The sequence below is a fragment of the Cryptomeria japonica genome, chromosome 3 (assembly GCF_030272615.1).
Source record: "Cryptomeria japonica chromosome 3, Sugi_1.0, whole genome shotgun sequence".
Taxonomy (NCBI): domain Eukaryota; kingdom Viridiplantae; phylum Streptophyta; class Pinopsida; order Cupressales; family Cupressaceae; genus Cryptomeria; species Cryptomeria japonica.
In genome coordinates, this window is record NC_081407.1 from 273,777,085 (window position 1) to 273,803,531 (window position 26,447).

General features: G+C 35.8%; 1 protein-coding gene across 1 annotated transcript; it reads right to left on the bottom strand.

Annotated features, from left to right (window-relative positions):
• Positions 1–16,042: 16,042 nt before the first annotated feature.
• Positions 16,043–18,935, bottom strand: LOC131063901 (uncharacterized). Its single transcript, XM_057997853.2, has 3 exons — positions 18,511–18,935; positions 18,352–18,417; positions 16,043–16,765 (listed from the first exon to the last, which is right to left on the bottom strand). The coding sequence occupies exons 1-3, from the start codon at positions 18,673–18,675 to the stop codon at positions 16,319–16,321; spliced, it is 678 nt and encodes a 225-aa protein (XP_057853836.1). The 5' UTR covers positions 18,676–18,935; the 3' UTR covers positions 16,043–16,318.
• Positions 18,936–26,447: the final 7,512 nt, after the last annotated feature.

Below are 26,447 nucleotides of genomic sequence, written 5' to 3' on the forward strand. Positions count from 1 at the left end.
TATGAAGGGAACAAAGCAATCAACATTTTACCAATACTATGTGATCTTCAATTAGTGATTGAAAGTGTGCAATCCATGTCAACCTTGTCGAGCATCCATATTAGCAATCCTTTGATTGATCTTGATGGATAAAATTTAATTTCTCTCTCTTCATATCTACTCTTCATTTCTATCCTTCGTCACTCATGTAGTTCTTTCCACCTCATCTTCGGTTGACAAGGCAGTTCCACAAACCCTACTAGTTACCGAAGAGATAGACTTTGTTGAAATAGAATGATCTATGACCATTCATTGGCATTTTAGTGTTTCCTAAGCACTTCTTCAGCACCAAAGTTATTTTTAGTTCCCTCCCATAGTACGATCACCGAATAACATAAAGTGATTTTGTTTGAAAATATTCTAGAAACTTTAAAACTTACATATTTCACTGTTTTGTTAGTTCCAAGCACCTTCCTATCAGCCAAAGACACTATTTGTAGCACTGCATGAGTCCCAGATAAGTTGTGAAAGACCTATATATACAAAAAAAAGTTAATTGGAACATACTTCACATAATTTTGGACAAGGTATGGACATCCATAAAAGCATAATGGAAGGAAATATTGTTTGTTGCAGTCCCTCAAGCCAATTTGTATGAAGAGCACAATATATAAGAAGAATGCCTCAAAGAGACATCATGCCATAGATCACCATAGTAACATGATACATGCAAAATCGATTTGTTGAAGCAGTTTTAGAAAATTTCAAACAAATTGCAATAGGTGAATGTAAAGCTAAATTAGTGGCCCATTATGTTATTCCTTTCACAACTTGTATAAAATAATGCGAGGTATAATATGCATTTTTGAACTTAAAAAATATTAAAGACAATAAAAAGTACAATTTATGAATTGTTGTTTAGAAATTTTATTTCTTAAACTAAAAATTCAACTCTAAAATCTCATAAACCATTAGATCCCATACAAATTATTTAAAATTTTGATCATTAACACAATAAATACAAATTTTCACTCAGTGCAAAGCATTCATTCCAGATTGACAGACGAGAGTGAACTCATAAAGCATAATATTCATTACTCATAAACTATAGCATATGCTTTTGTCAGCTAAGAAAAAGACCTGACCAGACACAAATGATAATTAGATGAATAACAATCTTGAGAAGGATGTAAAAGATATTGCAGTGGAGCAAAAAGCATCTTATACAAATACTCATCAAACATCTACTGATTCACAACATGTTGAGTCTACTAAACTCTCCAGCATGTCAAATTCGGATATGATCATATGCCTGCAATTATGGATACATTATCAGTCACCACTATGGTAGTTGCTAAAGAGGTTGAAAAACAAACATCTGCAAGAGATTTATAGTCATTACATTGTCCTCTTCTTTGTGAGTGGTTTATATGTGAGAAGTATACAAAAGATATTGTAGTGGAGCAAAAAAGCATCTTATATAGATACTCAACAGACATCTACTGATTTACAACATGTTGACTCTACTAAAATCTCCAACATGTCAAAGTTAGATATGAACATATGCTTGCAATTATGGATACCTCATCGACCACCACTTTGGTAGCTACTAAAGAGGTTGCAAAACAAATAGTTGCAAGAGATTTATAGTAATTACATTGTCCTACTCTTTATGAGTGGTTTATATGTGATGATGACAACAACCATACCCACTAGTTTGTTATTCAGGCAAGTACAAAATGAAAATGCCTTCTAATAATTTGTAGAAGTTCATACTTGAGGTTTCTTTCTAATTTGATTTTTTTAATCTTTAATTCCATATGCAATAATGATATTTGCACACAAGATTTCCATTCTGATTATGTGATCAACCTAGTGCCTACTTTCAAGGTGCATCCAAAAGTTATGTTGTCAAGAATGACTTGTAATTTGTCAAGCATTGTTCTATTTGGTACATAGTATTTTCAGTTTTGTGCATTTTGTATCTTAATTTTTTGTATTGTACTCTGCATTTAAAGGGATATAATTCATTATCATCATGGCAAGCGAATTTTGTTTTTGAACCTGCAGAATTTGAGGTATGTGAAAGTGTATCCAAATGGTAAGTCATTCATTCTAAAAGCTTAATATGGGGATTCTTTTAATATGGTTATGCATGAGCACTCTGAGTTACAAAGCATTATTGTTGATTGGCTCTAAATATTGAGATTGCCTGATTTGCAACTCATAAAGTCTTGAAATATATGCATTTATAGGGCTTTGAAGTTCTTGTACACAAATGAATTTATGAGGTTGCCAAGGGAATGTATGAACAATTCATGCCCAATATTCTCTCTCATTAAGAAGACATGGAGAGGATGCAAAATTTCATTTCATAGGTCACTCCTTGGGAGAAAGTCTTTCGTTGCTTCTAAATTTGATGCTACTCATAAGAGGGGTGGCCTTGAAACCATCACTTTTACTAGTTATAACATTTGGTTCACCTTGTGTTATGTGAGGAGGAGACTACTTGCTTTAGAAATTAGGTTTACCCAACAATCATGTACATGCCATTATGATGCACAGAGATATTGTGCCACATTTCTTTGCATGTGTAGCGTCGTAAATTGTACGCACTCGCTAGGGTGGTACAATTTCACACCTAGTTTAGCACCCGCCTTAGTGCATTTTGCATTCTGCATTGTATTTCTCCTTAAGCACTTAATTAATCAAATTAATTAGGTCTAAGGTCCTATTTCATCATTCTCTACATCATAAAGTTGGGCCCTTTCACTAAAGCGCGCCCTTCGCATTTTATTCCTCCAATACATCACTTAATCAAAAACCCTAATTAAGTCCTATTTCGAACTTGGGGGCTTGGTTTCGGGGTCAAAACATCTCAAAATCACATGTAACTTCGGGATTCTCTCTAAAATCATCATATCCGACGACCCTGAAAATTTGGTGAAAAGTTGTCGGGACCGTGGCGCTCGGTGCACATGGTCCCGGACATTTTTCCCGAAATTTTGGGAGCACGATCCAATCATAAAATAAAGCTTAACCCCAAGAAATTGGCGGGATATTCAATCTCTAGGTTGGCCAAAATACGAATTTACGATCTAGGGTTTCCTACATAAGAGCTCTCTTTCCTCATTGGAAAGGATCGGATTTTTGTTTCCAGGAACTTCATATGCAGCGAAAGAGTAGATCTTTGAGGACTTCAACAACATTCAACATCATTCTATCAAGCATCTATCAAATTCATTCATCCACTTAGGGCTTGGAAGACATTGAAGAACAATAGGAGATTACCGACTGAAGATTGGCTTGTACTCCTCCCTTGAGGGTTGGGTATGATTTCGTATTGTTTTCATGTCTTTGCATAAGCTTTGATACATCATTTATTCATGCTTTAGATCACATTGCATCTTGATTTAGAGCATTTACATTATCATTTACAAGCAATTAGGGTTTACTTTCTAGGTTGCTCTAGTTTGCTTTCTTGCATTTTGGACCTTGCACACACACTAGGTCTGCACACACAATACATTCTACAAAATAACTTGGCTATTCGTGGAGGTGGAAATCACCGAAGCGGGGGTTTGACTAAGGCAAAACCCTATATAGCCGCCCCTCCCCTTTTTTCAGATATTATTGCAGGTTTCGGGATTCGGACGACGCTGCGGGATACAGATCCGGAGAGAGAAGGTTGGAATAGCACTCTGTGTGAAATTGTAGAGCAGGAGACTGGGACAGGGGCGCTGGGTGCCCTGGTCCTCCGGACAGACAGTTTGCAGACAGTTTCTAGACAGTGTTTCAGAGTGCAGAACAGTGGTTTCCGGTGCAGTTTTCAGGATAGTGGCGCCTGCGCCCCCGTCCCGAACATTTTCAGTCCGATTTTGACTTCGGGTACATATCTGCATTCTTATTTCATCCTTGTACTTACAGCTGTTCATTGTTTAATCTCAATTCTGCAATCTTGTTATTAGTTCATACTTGCATTTTGAGATTAGGGTTTGAACTTGCATTACTTGATCTTACAATTTCAACAAGGGAATAGGAATCCTAATAGATATCCCGTGGCTCTCTCTTTCACCAAAAGAAGTAGCCAATTGTGCGATATCTCTAGGCTCTTTCGTATTCCGCAATGTGTGTCAAAAGGTAGGATTAGGGCATGATTAACCTAGTCTCGCTTTTCCCCCTACACAGCATGTAATTAAACATCATGTCATAGAAGTTTTGAAAAGGTTACATATTAGTTTCCAAGATCACCCTTGTCTTAATTCCCAGGTAAGCTTTTATTTTTCTATTTGAAAGTTCTCTTAGGGTTTGATCTCACACTTGTGTTCAATGAAACTATCCTGGCACATGTTTCATCTGGTTGTTTAAATTGTGTATTGATTGTGTCTTTGAGTACAAAAGTTTATGTATGGATCCATGGCTTCTCTCCTTCTCATCCATTACTTCCTTCTAGGTGTGGGTTTTACACTCTCTCTCATATGGAGCAGGATAGTAGTGAACATAAGAATGAACTTTAATGCACAATTGAAGTTCAAGCTTCTCAAAATGTCTTTTTGAACACTCCACACCCACTTAAAATTCTTAGTCATAGGGGTGCCCATGGTTATGGGGGATCCATATCTAGAGATCACAATTCAGGTAATTATTTCAAAGTAGTCAATTGCATTGTTCAACAATAGATAAAGCATGTAAGAAAGTTGCATAGGGAGAAAAGAAGGTAGGAATGGTGGCATTTGGTCATTGCAAATTCTTCCACATTTTCAAAGAGGTTGTCCAAAGTAGCTGAGAAAATATATGAACTCAAACAAATTAGATCAAATCTCTGAAATCTATTTTAGAAAAGATATATTGTTACACAAATTTTCCCTACATTTTGCTACTCATAGATTTTCATAATTCAAACACAAAAAATAAAAAAAATTTAAACAAATAACAATGAATATTCTCCAACACAAAAAACTTAACACATCTAGCAATTGTAGTGAACAAATAAATTAAAAAGAAATAGTTTTCTACATAAATTTTCATACATTTCACCATTAAAAGCATCAAAATATGCATTATTTAGATCAAAAATCACAATGAAATAAAAAAAGTATGATGCTAAATTTACCCTTGGAAGATCGTCGATGCCGTCAACTTCAGAAGGGAATCTTGTGGAAGCCAATACCGTTGTTTAATGTACAAAGAATCAAAGACTATTTTGATCAAAATTCTCCTTGCTCATCCTTGAAATGCTATTGTAATGGACTGTTTGTATGTTGTAGATAAACTGTTTATATGGTTTGTGTAAAAATGTTCAAGTATAGACAAGGCACATGAACTAGAGAGCATGCATGAGGCAACAATCTATAACATCATGAGGCAACAATCTATAACATGCAGGGAAATCTAAGGGCAAAGCCACATACCCTCAATTCCAACGATCACTGTAATAATTTTGTTAGGTCATAGTTACTAAATCTTTTTGAGCTCCTTGCATGTACACAATATGTTTTAGCAGAGACAACACACATGAACAACTCTGCAAATGCCACCTACCACCTGCAGACTTTTGTAATACAACCTTGTTCAGTGTGTAACTTCCAAATAACCCAAGAGGCATGCGTTCTCTCTAGTTGGAAATCGAGCAGGCCTTTGCAAACCGCTTGCAACCCCAATAGGCAACACAAAAATCTTGGCATGCAACATTTGCAGTAAAATATATGCAGGTTTCAGGGGTGCATATAAGATAAAGGGGAAATATTGAAAAGAAAGTGATTTGTGATTGGTTACAATCAATTTAATCACATGTTAATGTTTGAAGGCTCGACTATAGTTTCTTGTGGGTAGGAACTAATAAAAGCACAAATATTATATGAGGATAGGTTTATGTTTTTGCTTTTGCATTGAAAAATCTAATATAGAGTTTGTGGCACATGCATTAAGAAAACTGGTTGCTATGAGGCCTCCAAATTAACGATAATATAGTTTGAACTTATAATGCTTAAAGTTAAAGATTGTAATATTGTTGAGCTTGTTGTTGCTATCAATGGTTAAGGTTTGAGATATCTATTATCATCTACTAAACTAAGTGCTTATGAAGATTATGTTCGGTTTAATATATCTATTATAATTTATTTTATTAGGTAGCCATAAAGGGTATGATCAACTTGCTAATACATGTGATATACAAAATAAGTTTTGAATTGATAATAATTCATTTAAATATGATAGAAGTAAATGTAAATATTAGACACAACCCTATACATATTTAGTATCTCAAAATAAAAATACAAATAAAAATTGTAACATTAATCTATTGTTCGTTGGTTCAAAGAATATGCAATGGAATATGGTCACACAATTATTTACAAGAGTCTTAATCACTATGTTATTGCCAACGCTAATCCTATCATTATAATTTTAATTTACTTTCAATTATAATATCTATAAGTTTAATTTAATTGTAGTGATATTATTTTAGGGATGTTATTGGTGTTGAAAGGCAGTCTGGGCATCCTATGAGGCCCTAATAGGGTAGTAATTAACATAATCAATGTGGACACCAATTGGATGAAATGTAAGGTACAAAGATAGTCTTCTAATTTAGAGCTTCGATTGTTTAATGTTTATGACCCAATTAGAAACCAAGGAAAAAATCATGTAATGGACCTCACTTAGTGCCAAAATAATAAGTCATTCAAAGGATAAAGATAATTTTGGGTGGGGATTTCAATGCATTATTGAGCATGGCTGAAAGAGTGGGGGTTTATCCTCAAAATTTGAATCAATGAAGGAATTCAAAAAATTCATGGTACCTACACAAGGACCAACTGTTGAAAAGAGTTTAGTACAATAACGATTCTTCTATTTTGCACATTGGCTTGATTTTCTCATAATACTAGATTAGAAAGTCTTATATTTATCACAATTTTGGACTTTTTTGGGTAGATAAATTTTGGAAATCATAGAAGATTTAAGAAAAAAAAGAGATTTGTAAAAGAGATGGACAACACTTTAATTGCTTTGATTTCAAAAAATCCTAAGTGTACATCTTTCTTTGAATATAGACTGACTGCCTTGTGTAAAACACTATATATAATTATCGCCAAAGCATTGACAAACATATTGAAACTAATATTGAGCAATATAATATCATAAAATCAAAATGGCTTTACCCTTGGTAGAGAAATTGCATATAGTATAATTGTAGTAAATAAAGAAATTTATTTGATAAACAAAAAAAAAAAATGGTATAATGATAAATTAGATATAAGCAAAGCTTATGATAGGGTGAAGTGGAGATTCTTGATTTGCATATTGAAGCAATTTGGCTTCAGTAATAGTTGGTGCAAAATGATGTTTTATGCATTTCTTCTTTTTGATTCTTGGTTCTTTGTTAGTGGAGCTCCATGTGGTTTTTTTGCAAGCACGAATGGATTGTGGGAAGGGGACCTCCTTTCTCCTTTTTTGTTTGTTATAATGGAAGAAGCCTTTGGAAGATTGGTTGAATGAAAAGAGTGTTAGTTTATGGAGAGGAGTTATTATGGCTCACAACATAGATCCTATAACACACCAACAAATTGTGAACGACACTGTTCTCTTTGGTGAGATATCTCTGAATGAGGTGAAAGCCATCAATAAACTTTGGAAAAATATACTTAGGGGTAGCTTGTAAACAAATACAAATCCAAAATACTCTTTTTTCGCACACGAAATCCTTACAAAAAAAATAGAAGTGTTGAAGTTCTCAATTGACATAGTACCTCAGAGCTCCAATTTTTAAAGCCACAATTTGGAAGGGGATATGGTTTTGTTTGACAGGTAGAATAATAATGATAAAATCACTTCTTGTGGTGATCCCAATCTACATTATGTCTTGTATCCAGTTACCAAAAAAAGAATAGACTAACTTGGAGGGCACAATGAAGAGATTTTTATTGGAAAGCTGAAATAATAACAAGAGAACCCTCCCATCCATTAAGATGATCTATAAAATATATAAAACTACATAATGGAACCCTTTGGGCAAAGCTGATTTAGAAAAGGTATAAACATCCCGAGAAAATTTGGTGTTAAAATTTCTAAAGTAAATACTTGGATTCCAGTGAATTGAGTCAATTAGTTACTATCACTAATTATCCTAATGGATCTTATATTTATCACTTCTTGTGGTTCTATTAATCTATCATCATATACCAAATGACACTGTAGACAAAGTGTGGAAAAAATATAGATTTTTTGTGTGATTCATGGAACAGTCATAACCCCTTGGTAGATAATGAAGTGTTAAGAGATCGTATTGTCCTCCCATTGAGTCTATATGGAAATTAGGTTGTAGATTATATGATTAGAGAAACCAAATTTGAATGATGGTTAACAGTGGATCAACTTTGATGATTTACCAATTAGCTTGGATGCAAGGAAGATCTTGCATGAAAATGTGGGTATTTGACAAATTGTATTACACAAAAAGGAAGATGAAATCATATGATGTGGATCTAAAACATGGGAATACTCAGCCAAGCTTGGATATCTGATTCAATTAGCAGTTGCTATGAATGAAATATGGCCTAAGAAGCTATGTTAGAACAAGTGGTTCTACAAAGGTCGGTGCATTTTCTTGGATTGTAATACACAAATGAATCTTAATAGGGGACCAATTAAAATCCATTGGGATAGAATGTATGAATTGGTGCATTCTTTGTAAAGAAAATGAAAAAAACTATTTATCACCCACTCATTTACGTTAATTCACTATGGCATGCTAGGATTGGTTACAAGGAAAGCTTGATTGGTCAAGTCCCTAATAAAATGATATTTTGAACTATTCTTGAGCCAACCAACCATGAATGAAAAGGCCTTTTGGGTGATCATTTGGTGCCAACCATGAATCAAAAGGCCTTTTGGGTGATCATTTAGTTTGCATGTCCATCTTTTCTTATCTAGCATGTAGGTTAGCATAGGATCATGGGGCTCCAAACTAGGCCCTTAAGTGGTAATGAAAATTCAAAAAAATAGATTTAGGTAACATTACATAAAAAATTGAATAGGTTATTAACATAATTTGAATGATACATAAGAACGAAATTTGTAGCAAATTAAATGTGGTTTGTAGTTTACTAGTTTTTTTGGAAAAAGAGTAATTCTATATGTTGAATTTTCAATGCAGTACTACTAAATGTTTTGAAAAAAAAAACAGGTGAATGTTTGGTCAACCTAAGTACAAGCAAAAATAATATTTCTTTTTGAAACTTTCAATATAAATAGAGGTCACATGCCCAAATGTGACACATTTTATGTAATTTTTTTGCAATTGAATAATTAATGATGATTTTTTTATTTAGAGTTTTTAAAAATATTAAAAGTTATTGCTAGTAGATTTCCACAATCCATGAGGTTGATGAAAAAACACTCACACAATCATATCCAAAAGTAGCGCATAAATCAATATTAAAAGCTATTATTTTGGTCACCATAACTTTAGAATTTTTTTATGAAATTTAGTTTTTTAATCCTATAGTTTGGGAAACAAAGAATGTGACACATCTTTCAAATTTGAAAAATGTAAAACCATTTGAAAGTTATAGATGTTTTTCAATCAGCCTATCAATTAGAACTTTAGACATAATGCAATTAGAAAATCAATAATAATAATCATCTATTTAATTCAAAATAAGACATATATTATATTGGTGGAAAGTTGACAATTTCCTCAATAACCCTTTTTATTTCATTGAATTTAGATAAAAAATGTTGTTAACATAAAGGGCGAAATCTAGGAAACTAAGGAAAACTTGTAAACATGTTTTTGGCAATTGGCTTTCTAGGTTCGACACCCCCAAGACAAATCACAAAGCAATCCCAAGGCAAATCCTATGGCAATAAATTCTGTTAGAAAAAATGGATATCTATTTGAAACGAATATTTGTCTAGAACAAATATTTATTTGCTTTTATTTTTGTCTTGTTTTTGTGTTAACTATATATTGAAAATTAATTTGTTAAAAAATATATAATAACTAAAATTAATAAAAACAATGGCTCCTATTGAGTTTGCTCCCACTATGTCCATTTGAAAAATATTCTTGCTTCCCCACCGATCTCTAGCTTGCTTGGTTATAGGTCTTCTATGTCCCCATAGGAGGAACCCCCTCGTGAGTAGTAGGAAAAACTAGTTTAAAAGCACCACCAGACTCCACCAAACCCACTAGAGTAGCTGAGGTAGACCCCACGATACCACTTGGCATATACAAAGGCTCAACAATGGTAGGGGTGGAAGGAGCCATAGCAGCAAGAAACCGATTCAAAAAATATTTTGTTATTGGAGCAGTAGTGGGAGTTGTTGGAGTGTGAGTAGGAGCCATTTAAATTTTTTTCCTATTAATTTGATTGTTATGTTTCATACTCTCTATTGTATAATGATATTTTTACATTAGCATCTAGCACGTGGATATATCATGCTGTACCAGATTCCATTATTCTTGGTTCATATTTTTAGGCATCCTCATGCAAGGTTGAGTATTCTTCATGTTAGAAATGATTGTGGAAAGTGTAAAGCTTCGAGGTTGGGTAGAAATATGCTTCAACAATATTATCGCCTGTGGCATGCTCGAGTAGAGATCGAATGTTAGGAGCACTTGTCAAGGTTGTCTTCAATTTTGTTCTCTATGTACTTTATGTATTCAACCATGTGATCTAATGTGAAGAAAATTGTTTCCTTATGTTTTAAAGTCGACTTTGGCTTATGTGCTCAGTCAATATAATTTATTTTTATTGTTAAAACCACAATATTATGGGGCTACACCCTGATATTAATTCAAAATATGTGTAACATCTGTATCAAGTTTATGCTGCTATATTTGCATAGTAGTCAAATTCTACTCCCTACTTCCCTGATATCTAATCCATATCTACAATCTACATGCTACCTGTGAAACCTATACATATTATCTACATTCTTCCTACCCTATATTTTACTGCATTTGTCCAATTACATCAACAAAAATACCATTGTCCAAAATTGGAACAACCCCAAATTATATATCCTAATTCTAATTACAAAAAACCAGACTACACCCGACCAACAAAAACAGACTATACCTGGCCACATACCACCTTCACTGGACATTCAGGTCTGCACACGCTTTGATCCACCATTACCACCTCCTCTGACAAAGTCTCCCTAGGGATTGTGTCCATAACAACCACCACAATCGATTCCTCTAACTCTTCTTTACTCACCAATCTCTTTGAAACTAGGCATCCATGCAACCACCCAACGCTACCTTCCTTCGTCTCGTCCACCATCTTCTTGAGTAAGAAAGGGTTTCTCGCCACCACAGCCCTTCGGTGCACCGCCCTTGTTTCATCTGTAGGAAACAGGATTGGGTATTTCATCACGTATTTCCCACATTGGCGAACCACAGAGTAATCTTTGGGCATAGGAATCATCTTCCTTCTATGCTTAGTCAATATGTTGAAATATAGTATCATGCCTCTATTTTTTACATGAGCATTTCATATTAATTTATGCTTAATTAAGAGTAATTTGTGCATTATTTCAATGGAAGCATAAGAGAGACCAAATATGAGTGAATAATTATATTCTATAAAAAAGTATGCAAATGCACAATATGTGTACATGAATATGATCCAATATGATGGAATGTAATTACAATAAGTAGCTCTTGGTTATATAGGTCAAGGTGAGACATAGGAAAACATAAGATAATGGCAAGTGTCTTAATCTAGATGATACTTGAGAGAAAATGATAATGACCTAAGAATGCCTAAGTAAATTTAAGTAAACTATTGTTCATAAGATTTAATGGGAAACAAATTAAGTAATACACTTCATTCTCACCAAAATGGAGAGTTCATTGATCATTAGTTCTTCATACATCACCCTATTTTCTCTACAAGCATTAGCTTAATTTTTGGATTAGATAGGAAGCTAACCTTTTTTGAAGGTTCCTCTCATGTTTGAAGTCGTCAGTGTGAGAATTCAAGACAACTTACTTCCCAATTTTGAAATTTTTGTCCTTACTAACCAAGTTTGTTGATTTGGAATATACTAACAAGACTATAGTTTGAGAATGTTACAACTGAAAAATTACAATCCAAATTTTTCTTGGTGGTCATCCCCACATTTTATTGTTTGCTATTTAATGCAGAGGGAATTATATAATATTGAAATGCGTTTGTAAAATGAATATGTTAAGTTTTAAGTTAATTTTCAAGTGGCTATTGGGAGTTAACTTCAAGTCTATTGTTAAGGGTTAGGTGTTGAAAATGGTCAGGGATGCAAGTTAATGGCCAATATTGCTTATTTGCAATGACATCATAGTCCCTCTATTATAAATAGTGCCTTCTATTTGATGACAAAAAGGGTGACAAAACTATTGTAGTTTTGTCAATGGATTAGTGAGGATCTCTTTCACGAGGGATGAAAGAGCAGAGTTGACATGCAAAATAGAACTCATGATGAATAATAAGATTACCATATCTTTTTTAAATTCCAAACTATTGCATATTCTTAAATCTTCATTTAATCATATATTCTTCAATCACAAGGCTAAACATCATCCTATATACATTTTCTTTAAAAAAATAGCTATTACAATTCTCAAATTTATCAATCCCGACCACCATATATATATATATATATATATATATATATATATATATTAATTAGTTAATTAGCCAATAGACTTTTATATGTTGAAACTTCCACCGGAATAGTCTCATGTCTTAGGTCTGATTATTTTTGTGGTTGTCGGAGTTCACCAGAACCAATGCAAACGCTGGAGATACGTGTAAAGTGTTAATAATGATCATGACTCGTGGACGACAATTCATTGGTGGTTTTATTGTTGTTTCCGTAGAGGTACACAAAACCCAAGACTCCCATAATGTTTTATCATAAACTGAGGCCTTTTGTTCGGGAGAGAGCTATTGTGGCTCCAAACGTTAGTGTCGTATCGATGGCATGCATACTCATGCCTAGTTGCAGGTAGGCCCCCGCATGGGTTATGACGATGTGGACATAGTGGGACATCGCGTGGGCTGGGGCTGTGACGACGTGGACTCGCTAGAAAGGACGTCCACAAAGCACGTCATGTCGTTGGCTTTGGAGGGGCGTATAGCACCCAATCAATCAAACCGCCAGGAGACCCCAAAGTACTTTGTTGGGTAGGTAGGAAAGTGGTGGGAGACAACTGTCTCCCACGGCTAATATCGTCCCCAATTACTTGTGTGTTATAGTACGATATCAGCCATGGGAGATAGCTGTCTCTCACTACTTTACTCACTGCTCTAGGATAAAATTTCACTATCTCTGGCTTTGTTTTTTTTCCCGGGGCTCTTCTCTCTATCTTTCGCATCTCTCCGAGATAAAATTACATTGAGTTTCATTCTTTTCTTATCTCGGAGAAGAGCTTTGTCTTTCTTTTATTTATTCTCATCGAAACCCAAAATCCAGTCACCACTACACCTTGTGCCTTTAGGGATAACTTTTCACTTCGCATTCGTTTGTTATTTTTATCCCGGAGCTTCTCATGATGCCTTTCTCTGCCCCCTGGGATAAGCCTTCTTTTGTATTTCTCTTCACTTCTTTATCGCGGGCCATCTTTCTTTGATCTACGCTACCCCCCAGGATACAAATTTCACTGCTTATTTACTAACTCTCTTATCCTAGAGCCCCAATTACCATATGCATATTCTCATTGAAATCCAAAGTATGGCTCCATGTATTCTCTCTCCCTTCGGGGTAACTTTTATTATCCTGGGTCCACTAGAAATGCTTTGCTAACCACTCCAGGATAAAATTCTCTTTATCTCTTGCTTTACATTTTTTACCCCGGGCTTCGCTTTCTTTTCCATTGGAACCTTCCGAGATAACCTTTTCCCTTTATATTTTCTTATCCCTGGGCACAGTCTTTAACCTTGAAAAGTCGCCCGGGGAAAGGAAATAACTCCACATCTCTTTGTAAAACTATTTCAGGGCCTTTCGGAACCAACTTGAAATCTCCTCGTGACAACTTTTATTCGCTGACTTGACTCTTAGGAAGTTCGACTCTCTGAGGCAAGAAATGAGATAAGCAGAAGCACATTACTTATCCTGGGGGACTAGAAGGGTTAAAGAAATGGGGCCCCATAAGAAAGCAGAGTAAAACAAAGAGAAAAAACTTATCTCGCGGGGATCATAATGATACATGACGAGTCATAACAAATGGTGTCAATAACATGATGGGTCAATAACTCGATGAGTCATTAACATGACGAGTCAATAACATGACGTGTCAATAACTTGACGAGTCAATAACATGAGGAGTCAATAACATGACGTGTCAATAACTCGACGAGTGAATAACATGACAGGTCAATAACATGACGTGTCAATAATTCGACGAGTCAATGAAATGACGTGTCAATAACATGACGAGTCAATAACATGATGGGTCAATAACATGACGTGTCAATAAATCAACGAGTCAATAACATGGTGTGTCATAAGTGTCTCCAATATGTTGCCCAGGATAAGAAAATAGTGAGTGGAGCAGAGAAGGAAAAGTTATCCCGGGGAGCGAAGAACGACATCCAAAGGTCGCCTGGGATAAATCTTACTGAGGGATCACGAAGAAGGAAAGTTGCCTTGGGGAAGTCTCTAGCTAGTCCCCATAGGCCTCGGGATAATTTTACAAAGGAACGAGGAATGCTTTCCTTGCCCCGGGTGGCTTTTCAAAGTCAAAGATTGTGCTCTGGGATAATAAAATACAAACGAAAGGGTTATCCCATGGGGTTCAAAGAAAAGGGAAAGAAGGGCCCGGGATAAAAATATAAAGCCATTAGTATGGAGGAAAATACCCTGAATCGGGTAGCGAAGTATTTTAAATGATCCCAGGATAACGGTAAAAAGGAAATCTAAGCGAAGAATTATCCCAGAGGAAGAAAATATACACAGAGTTAGCTTCAATATGCTGATGTTCGGGATAAGGAAAAGGAATAATAAACAAAGAAAGCCTTATCCCAGAAGGCCACAAAGACTAAAAGCAAATGGCCCAGGATAAGGAATCGAAGGAAATACAAAGGAAAGCTTACCCTGAGGGGCTAAGAGGAGCTTCATTTGAGGCTCCGAGATAAAAATAACGAAGAAAGACAAGGTGAGAGTTATCCCAGGGGATGAAGGGTGTAGTGTTCAGTAAGTATAAGTGAAAAAGATGAAAGCAATGCTCCGGGATAAAAGAACACCGATTTCCAAAGTAATTCTTATAAGCAAAGCCATAAACGATGAAAAGTTATTTCAACAACATTAAAAATCTTTATAATAATTATGTTGAAAAATTAGTTTTAAATGAATATAACTTAAGTACCCTTAGAAAAGTAAACCTTTAAGTACTTTTTTTCTTTTCAAAACTTGCTGATTCAAATTAAATTTCATTCAAATTAATTATCTTCACTTTTAAAATTTTGTCCCCTAACAAAGACAATTTTCATTTCTTACGACTTATCCAACCTATATCTAACTATCGGCTAACCATTGCACCTTATTGAAATGCAAGTGCTAGTTATAATTTTCTATTATAAACACATATCCTAAAATATCAAAGGAGTTATTTTTAACATTTCAAACGGTTGCTTACTCAATTCTTTTAAGGGAAATCAATTTCATTGCCATATTAGTAGTATTATGGTGCTGGATTGATTAGTCACCTATTAAAGTTCAAGTTAAAATTTGTTGAATATGCCAAATTTCCCCAGCTCTTCTGATTAAAAAATTATGGTGAAGACAAAATCTGATAGATTATTTTTTTAGAAAGTTGCCCACTTTAATCTAATTATGAGGGCATTGCTTATTAAAGGGGTGACTCATCATCAATAAGTAATTGCAATCCACAAGTGCCCACTGATATGAATTCCCACATTAGATTATATTATGCATTACTTATGAAGATGAACTGTATTCGTTATGACGATCTGTATTTGATTAAAAAACTATTATGATTTATATACACCACCACCTATTCCAAAAGCCAACAACTAATTGGGTCATCCAAATTGTCTGTCATGCCATGCGTGTATATGGAGTACATTTTTTACAGTTTGAATTGGAATTGCACAACAGTACAAGTTTTCTTATTCTACATCTTTGAAAAAAGTACCAGAAAAAGTAATGTGGGTCACTGATAATGATATGATTTTTAGCTGATTTACATAAGCAATCACAGTGGGTCAACAACAAAAGAAAACGCAGTGGGTGAAAAGCAGGCACAATCAATTGCTTTGGGATTGAAAAATATTATACAAGCAAAAGCATCCACAGCAAAGCCCACTACCAACTTATAATATTTGCACCATTATGGATTTAGCTTGTTTTGGGTCACATACACCACCTCACACACTTCATATTTCAATTTCTTGGGTCCCACACTGTTCCAATAAGCTTCTGCAGGGCACCCATCTGGATTGTTTATCACGCCATAGGCAAAATCTGTATTTTCCCACTTACCAAGACCAATGACCTTCTTCCCATCCAGAGATCTGTAGAAGTTGTAGGACATCATTCCCTTGATGTTTTTGAAGAAGGCCTTTAGTACTGCCAGGCAACAGTACACCAACTTCTCCTGCTTTGTACCCCCTTTAGTGAATATTCTCCGAACACTCACAATGTCCCCCATACCATACTGTGCTAAAGGCAAGAATTCCTTCCCTTCATTCATTTTCTGATCTCCAGCGACTAATTCAAACCATCCAAAGTCCACCATTCTCACAGGGCACTTGAGTCCCTTAGTGAAAGCTGCAGCCTGCAACGTTAAACAGTAATAATAGTTACATATGCATATTAGTTTGTTATACTGATCTAACTTAGACCAAACCTGAGCCTATTTAGATTTTTAAGGACTATCTAGGGCAATTAAGTGGGAGGAAAATATTAAAAGGTGCACATGTATTAGACAGTGGGATTAGTACTCAAAACCAATCAAACTGTAAGGAAGCTGCTTTCAAGGATTTCTAATCACACCCAAGGGAAAGTAAAGATAAGCAGCTCACATTTGTACATCACTCTTTGCTTGTTATTCTTGACTTGTAAGTTGAGTATAATTCAAACGACATAACCTGAGCCTGGTATACATAACTTATTTCCCAAGGTCTTTTTACCTTGTCCAAGTGGAACTAGAGCGAGTAGACACATCTAAAACATTGTCATAACCAATCTTTGCAAATTTGCACACACATGAAAAGATCAAGCTGAAAGTTAGAGTTTGATATAGCAAGGACTCTATATCACACTGAAATTGGAGGAAGAAATGTAAGACACACATATAAAAGATTAATTACTAGATAAGTAAAGGGGAATAATTTGACACACCATCAAAAGATCACAAGCAGAAACTTTTGACTCAATGTAGAAGAACTTCATTCTCCATCCAAGTGAATGGAAAACTAATGCAAAATGCTTCTGATATTCAAGGTTATTCCAGGCCTTTGTTACAGTTTGACAATGGGAAAAGTCAATTGAAAACAAAAACAGAAAAAAGAAAACCTAAACAAGCATTTTTCTTCACTGAGATGATTAATAATGTAATTTGATGGTCATCTTTGCTTCAAATGAAAAGAAACAGTTTGAATGTTTTAAGTGTCTCTTAATCAAAAGTATGACTGTGAGTGCCAATTTCAGAGCAAACCAGCTACTTCATTTTTTAATTAAAAACAAGCTGTTTGTTGGTAGTATATGTCCTTAAGTTGTCATGCTTCATCACACTCTGTGGAAACCTTTGAATGTATATACCATTAAAAAACCACCTACATATTAAATCTGTTGTATTCTTATTAGAAATGGAATAGCAGAGAGTGGGTGGGAAAAAAAAATTAAAAATGGAGATGAGAAGAGAAAGGCAGCAGGTGAAAAAAAATAAAAAAATCCAGATATTGGAGAAGATTTACAGACATGTATTTCCATGACAAAATTTACCATTTAATTTTGTAACTTGCCTTGTATGTTCATGGCTACTTAGGAAGGCAGCCTATCAAAGACTCCCAGACTTATTTCTTTTTATACCCATCAAAGCCTAGGGCCTGTAAAAACTTTTATGTGTAAATGAAATTCTACAATCCCCAAAACAGGTGCCATGGTCCATGAAATTCCATGCCTGGTCAGATGATCATACCAATAGATAATTCCAATATGGGCTGATTAAAGCTTTTGACAAGGGACTTAGTTTTTTTTTAACTATTCTTGGTAAGATTTTTGACAAAGGTTTTTTCAGAGGGGAGGTCCAATTGAAGAGCAAAAAATGAAGACCCGCAAATGTGAATTGTTTTCTTGAACTGATCACTGACATGACATAGAAGTAAACAATACTAATAAAATAGCAATATGGGCTGATACCTGTGGAAGATTTGTCCATGGATTTTTCTGATCTGCCTGGCCTTTTTGTTCACAAAAGGCTGCAACCTGAGACAGTGGACAGCAGCATTCTGCTAATTTAGAGACAGAACGAGTGCTTCCCTAATTAAAAAGTGTCTATAGAGAAAGAAATGAACATACCCAGGATCTGGTCTTGCTCTTGAGTATGGTGATGTTAACTTCACAGGTCGTCTCCAGAGAAGAGGCCACTCTGATCACATGGGTCAAAACATCATTTATGGTGCAGCCTTCAACAGGTTTGTATACTCCAAATGAAGCCCTCACTGCTTGGTTATCTGGAGCCATTTTGTCTCGAGGAATGAACAATTTTTTCACTTTGTAGACCGGAACTGAATAAATACCTCTCTGCTGTCCTATGTTTAATTTATTATGTCATAAAAACAAAAATCAGCGTTTGACGCAAGGCGTGCGGAAGAGGCTTTGGGGCCGCGCAATTTTTCTCAAATTTTGGCGACGTTCGGCTATCACTGTTAAACAAATTGTCCGCCCTCCTCGTAATACCCTGTTCAGCGGCATTTGTGCTTCTCTTCAGTGGCCAGGGGCTGTGTACCTGCTTTCTTAATAGAAGTAATAAGGTGGCGCCCAGGAAGGGCCCAGTTAATACTCTCAATTATCACGGGAAGTGATCTAGTAGTAGTTGAATCTGGTTGTGATGTATCAATAGTTGTGACTTTAAAGTTCTTATTGTTCCAGTGATCTAGTAGTAGTTGAGTCTGGTTGTGATGTATCAATAGTTGTGACTTTAAAGTTCTTATTGTGAGGATGACTATGACTATCTGGAATTGAATGAAATGAATCTCTAAACAGGAAAAAGTAATAAGTTGCCACATCAGAAGTATTGGTCTCACTTGTTTTTTGCCTTTTTCGGTCACCTTGACAAAAAGCATGTTAATGTGGCATCATGTTTGATGATGTGACCCTTAAACTTTAGTTATAAGCAAGAAACTTGCCAAGTAAGTTGGTGTAATTTTTTTTGAGTGATTTGAAATTTCCACATAAGATTTTGAGAAGCACAAAGTTAGGGTGCTCAACTATAAGTCCTCTGCCCTACAATATGATAAGTGGGCACATATCTAAATTAGAAAGCATTTGGAGAAGAAGTTAGTAACAATCATTCATGGGTCACACCATATTTAATTATATATTAAATTAAAACTTGGACCAATCAGGATGCAAAACATATAATGAGGATTAAAATTATGCTTTAAAAATCCTATTCTTTATCTAAGTGACACCTCGTTTAAGCAAAGAAATTGATCAAAAAGATAAAAAAAAGTGTAAGTTCTCTCACACATGATTTCTTGTTGCACACACATGATGTGTATGGTTATGTTTCAATATATTTGTACTTAAGAGATAATTGTACGTGGATGTTCAAATGGACAACATGACTTTGCAATTTATGGACAAGCTTCGCGATGACACTCTCTACCTCCTCTCTAAGATCTAATCTTTTATCCTTGAGTTGCTTTAAATGTTTTATTTTCCTCCATTGGACGTAATGGGTCTTGGAATGGTTTAGGATGGCATTGTAATCCCATTTGGTTTGGTGATAGTCAAGTCTCTAAGTGTTTGATCCTATGGTGTTGAGTCATTTTTGGGGCCTCTTTTGAAACCTTGTAAAAGTAGGAAAAGGAATGTCTACTTCCCCTTCTATCCTTTTTCTTACAGCAACATGTAGCAGTGTCAGAGAGGTCATAATACTCCTCCCTACCTTCTCCTACATGCGTTAGTGGTGTTTAATTCTTGAGGAAAGGGAATCTCTATTTGGTCTGAGTCATGTTTTGACATTTCAAAGTGCATAAGGTGTTGTAGACTTGCTTGTGTGGTCCCTTATTGCTCAATCTGTCTTGTAGGTCAATCCTTAACTCTAGATCACCCACTAGCCGGGACACTAGTGGTCATATTGGGCTACACCTATAATGGACTACAACGCCCAAAATGGACTCTAGCACTAGAACAGGACACCAAGAATAATCTAGGACTCCAATGCCTAGGCATTAGTGTCCCACCTAGGTGCCAGTGTCTATTTTGGGCGATGTAGTCCTCCCATTCATTGAACAATGAGAATTTTTGGGCTTCTAATGGGAGAGTTTTGTGAATGGAACTTTTCCCCCATGGCCTTGTGAGTCTAGAGATTTTTTTAATCATGTTTGTATGTGTTTTCATTGAGAAGTTATGCTATCTTTTGTATTGAATTATGTGCCTTCATCTAAGGATATCTGGTTGCCGAGCCTAAGCTTAGGGAGATAGTTCCCCTAGTTTTGTGAAGTCCTATAATGGTTGAAACACTTAATTGGTGCCTAGTTAGGTGTCATCAAGATTCTTGTAAGGTAAGAGTGTGTTGTGGTATTGAATTCTTCTTCTTGTGCGATGTCACATTGTGATGATGGCATCATGGTTGTCATTTTATGCATAGTTTCACTTGGTGTCATAAGTGTTGTGCTTAACTATTTAAAAACAAAATATTGTGTTTTCTTAGCTAATATATTGTGTGGTCTTTGGTGAGGCATTATATTAGACCTATTATAAAGGATGAGAAATTAAGTTTTCTACCTTGCATTTGAGCTCGTATTGCACATGAGTAGTGGTATCATAGACTAATCACTCAAGGTCACAGATCCATCATCACCAATGATGAATTCTAGAAAACTACTAATTGGGAGATTTGATCAAAAGGATCTTGAAGTTTACTTCAAAGACATGACTTAGATCAAACCATGTGGTTCAATGGATAATTGTATAATAAATTTTTAGAAGCTACCTATAATAGTGCCATGTTTCATAAATAGAATATTGATAATGCTCTTCATCAAATGGTTAATTGAATCTTTCAAGGGACAAGTTTGTAGTGTCCTAAAATTTCACCCCTTGGCTTGGTTGAAGACCTAATTATGCTCATGCACATCACAAACATCAAAAACCTTGATTGGCACCCCCTTGGGCACCTTGATCCCAACCCAAAATAGGGCAAGACCAAGGCGTGGTGCCATGGTCCTCCCTAAATTGGGCCCTCTTTAAACCCATTTCAGCATTCAAATTTGAGCGGGATTTCCCTCTTCGTGTTGGCTCATGTCGGAAAATTAATCAATTTTCTCGACAAATAAGTATATAAAGCGGATTTCCCCTCATTTGGATATCCACAAGAATCAAGAAGCATTCAAGCACACATGAGATCAAGCAATCAAGCATTCAAAGAAATTGAGCATCTTCAGTCTTCCTTCAAGCTTTGGAGCAACAATAAAGTCAAGATTCAAACATTGAAGTGGAGATCTACATCCTATTTCATGAGACCCTAATTCCATGTGGAGGCAAGCAAAACTTCACAAGGAGTTATAATCCTTCAATTTTCAGTCACAATCCAACATATCCCTCAAATAGAGAACCTTTCCTTTCAGTCATTTCAATTACATTTATCTCAATTTCATGGTTAATTCCAAAATCGGGGTTTGACCTAAGGAAAGCCCCTATTCCCAACCTATTTCCCTTTCTTTCTGTGTGCAAGAAATAGGTGCACAACTGTACTTCTTAGAATAAGCTTCAGGCACAAAGACATAACAAGCCTTTTTGGTGTGCAAAAAATTTGGAGGACCGTGTTGCCGTGTCACGGTCCCTGCTTTTTCGGGGCATTTTCACAGGGCAGACCCGAATCAGTTTATATTACTCAGATCTAGGTGCATGACAAAATCCCGAACCTGTAGCTCATTATTTTCTCAGTTTTCTCCAATTTCAACACTTTACCTTAAATCAACATTTCAACTTACAAAAGAGAGAAAAACACATCATAATCAATCAATCCACTTAGTATTCAGTCCTTATCTGATTTGTGACAGAATCTAGTGGATTCCTCCCCTCTTTTGAATGTAAAGAAATTCCTCCCCAAAGCGAAAAATTGATTTGGTGATTTCTCCTTCTATGTTGCAAATTGCCAAATCAAAATTTTCCCCTTTACATTTTGGTGAACCCGACTTCTTGCACCTTTAATTCTGATTTTTGTTTTTAGATCTGAGTATGTATGCAATTTACAATTCAAATTTTCATTTACAAGTTTGATTTCCTTGCAAATTTTAAAAATTAAGAGGTTAAAATCACTAAACCCTAATTTTTAAATTCAAAATTGAGCTTGTGATTTGTCTAAATTAGATTAATTATAGCACTCTTCAATGTTACAATTTAAGTTTCCATTTACATGTTCAATTTGCAATCAAATTTAAAAAATTAAGTGGTTAATTTCAAAAACCCTAATTTTTAATTTTAAAATTGAACTTGTGGCTTCTCTAAATTGTGAATTAATTATTATAGATTTTAGATTTGAGATTAATTTCCAAAATCCTAATTTTTAAAATTTTGCAAATTGAGCTTGTGGGTTGTTTAAATTTTGAATTTCCCTCTTCAAACTTGTTTGTTAATTTCATTTCAAATTCAAAATTGCAATCTTGGAACAATTTCAAATTTGAATTTTAAAATTAAGTGCTTAATTAAATAAACCCTAATTTTTTAATTTAAAATTAAATTGTTTCCTTCAATTCCCACATTTCAAAATTTATATTTTAAAATTAAGCGGTTATTTTCACAAGGCCCTAATTTTAAAATTCAATCTCTTTTGGATAATTTTAATTAAGAGGCTATTTTTACATAATCCTAATTTAAAATTTCAATTTCCTAGGAGGTTGCATTATTGCTCTTTATTATTTCAATCAATTTGCACATTTAATTGAGTAATCATTTTTACTAGAATTTTGCATTATTGAATTATTTTGCAACTTAGATTCCAAAATTAAAATTTCAAATTTCAAAGTTCAAATTTCAAATTTCCAAATTCCCTCCCTTAGTGCATGAGTTTTACTACTATTAGTCCAACCTACAATATCCTCATGAGAAGAAGTTGTAGAATTAAGGCTTCCCAGGGTTTAATTACCGAGGAGATGGAGCCTAATTTGGATAACTTATTCCATGAGGATATTGGTGGTTCTTCCAATCCTACAAATGTCCCCGTTTATCCTCATTCTTTAGATAATTCTCACGATGTGGAAGAATCACTAACTAGAGTTTCTGTTGACCAATTGGATAAGATTGGCAATTAGTTTGAAAACCTTTAATAATGGATGAGTCAACAATACCCAAAAAGTGATTCTCTCCCATTTATTGATGGATTAAAAAGAATGTTTCAAAGTGATAAACTTGGTGTTGATATCTTGTGTGGTATTGCTCATATTGTTGATTCTAATATTATGCCTATGAAGAGTTGTGTTGAAGCCTTAGGTTATACACAACCTCCCGGTAAAGTTAATCATTCCATTCCTTTAACTACTCCTATGGCTAGTGTTCCCACATTTACATCAAACATCATGGCTACCTCTACACAAAATGTCATACCTGCAAATGTTAGTCAAGGGGGCAACTCCTCTTCTTTCATTCCTCCTACCACGAGTCTTCTGTTTGTTACCCAATCTTCTCCTATACCTATGAATGTTGGTCAAGGGGGAAACTCCTCTTCTTTCATTCCTCCTACCATGAGTCTTCCATTTGTTACCCAATCCTCTCCCATACCTACCTATCATAATTGTGAGATTTTTCCAAGATCAAGGGCACAATGAAAAGCACACAAAAGAGAGACAATAGTTTGACAAGAACAAACTGTATTCTCATCAATATGCAAAAGTGATCAACTGGATTAACCAATACAATTAATATGGGCCTGCTTATATAGGCAAGGCCAAATGGATATGTGAGTACACAATAATGAAATGTGGCTCAATGAGAAACAAGGGTAGGTAAGAAAAAGTAGGGGTAGGTAGGAGAAATAATATAATATTCCACAAGAGGTGGATCACCCACCGAATGTGGAATGTAATAGCAAGATAAGACTATAAAAGGTGGAATTTCTCCTACAAGCATCATTTCTATATGCACACTTCCCTAAGTGTCTCATATCCACACTACGATGGGATGCATTATTCTAAGTCAACTTAAGTAAAGTGTAATTATATCCTATAAGAATAAATAATTACACCAACACCCCCCCTTAAGTGCAACTTAGGGGAATGAAGACTCAAGTCAACAATGTAAGATGGGTCCCGACTACTAGGCCGTGATAGGTACCCATGTACAATATGCAAATGCAAGCAAACCTATGCAATGCAATCTCTCACAAATAGAGAAAGGGAGAAAACCCACCGGGAAAAAAATACCCCCCCAAAGAGAGATAAATGTACAAAGAGACTCTCAAAGAAGAAGGACAAAACCTCAAAGAGGGAAAAGTCCCCCCCATAAGAGAGGATGGATAAGTCAGCTGAGCCCCCCTAATGAAACATCTCGCACCCCCAAGAGAGCTCACAACTGTTGGAACTTACTCTTAGTGAAGGGTTTGGTGAATATGTCTGCAATCTGCTTCGCTATAGGAAATACTGCAAATCAATGACCTACTCCTGAATCAACTCCCGAATGTAGTGCATATGAATCTCAATGTGTTTGGTCTGCTGATGCTGGACTGGGTTCTTTGAGATTGCAATAGCACTCTGATTGTCACAATGCAGAACTGTCGACCGTGGAGTGGAGAACCCAAATTCTGTGAGAATATGTTGAAGCTAAATAGTCTCAGTTGTTGTGTTAACAACCCCTCAATACTCAGTCTCAGTCGAAGAGAGAGAAATAGCATGTTGCTTCTTTCTCTACCAACAAATGGGGCCCAAACCAAGGTGGAAGCTGTAACTAGAAGTAGACTTACGATCATCAAGATCGCCAGCCCAGTTGGAGTTTGTGTATCCAACCAAGCGAAGTCCTATGCCTAGTGCATAGTGAATCCCATAATAATGTGTACCTTGGATTAGTGTAGGATGCATTTGGCGGCTTTCCAATGAAGCTCATGTGGTTCCTGCATAAAGCAAGAAACCATGCCAACCACAGATGAAATGTCAGGGCGCGTGTGAGTCAAGTAGATGAGACTACCCACAAGCTGACGATACAATGTGGCATCAACTAGTGGAGAAGAGCACTTAGCCTCAAGATTGACTCCTAAAAGAAAGGGAGTCAATGTAGGCTTACAATCAGCCATATGAAAGCATGCAAGTAGATCAAGAGCATACTTGGCCTGTGAAAGTGTAATCTCAGAATATGACTGTGAAATCTCTATCCTGAGAAAGTAGTGTAAAAGACCCAAGTCAGTCATAGCAAATCTGTCATGCAAGGCAGATTTGACACTGCTAATGATGGATGAGGTGCTCCTTGTAATGATCAAATCATCAACATAGAGCACACGTATCAAGTGTGAGTCACCTTGTCACAAAATGTAGACATTCGGATCAGAATGACACTTGGTGAACCCTGCTGAGAGAAGGAAGGAATCCATCTTGGTGTACCAAGTCCCAGGGGCCTGCTTAAGGCCATAGAGAGATTTCCACAGTCGAAAAACCAATGAAGAGTCCTAGATGAAACCTTGTGGTTGCTCCATATATATCTCCTCATCAAGATCCCCATGAAGAAAAGCACTCTTCACATCCATCTGATGGACAACCCAACCATGAGCTACAACGATATCAAGTGTCAAGTGAATGGAGTTCATCTTGGCTACGGGTGTGAAGGTCTCAGTATAGTCAACACCTGGAACTTGTGAGAAACCTTTCACAACAAGTCAAGCCTTATACTTATCCACACTATCATCTACTGCAAACTTGGTCTGATAGATCCACTTACATCAAACCATCTTTCTCCCCTTAGGGAGAGGGACTAACTCCCAAGTGTTGTTCCTCATCAAGGAACTATACTCTTCCTCCATAGCTTGGCCCCACTCGAGAACCCTTGATGCTTCCTGAAATGTCTGTGGATCAGAAGCAGTAACAATGTATGCATGTGGAAGGTCCTGATGCTGTGATCAAGTCCTCTGTGTATCTGAAGGATCCTAAAAAAGAGAACCCACTGACTCAAGTGTCTATCGAGCCCAATGAGGTCTAGGTGGAGGTGGAGGACAAGTCTCCTCAACTGCTAGTGGACCCTACAGAGGTGTGACCCTACGAGTTGGAGTTGAAGGAGTCTCAACATCTAAATCACTCTCATCACTA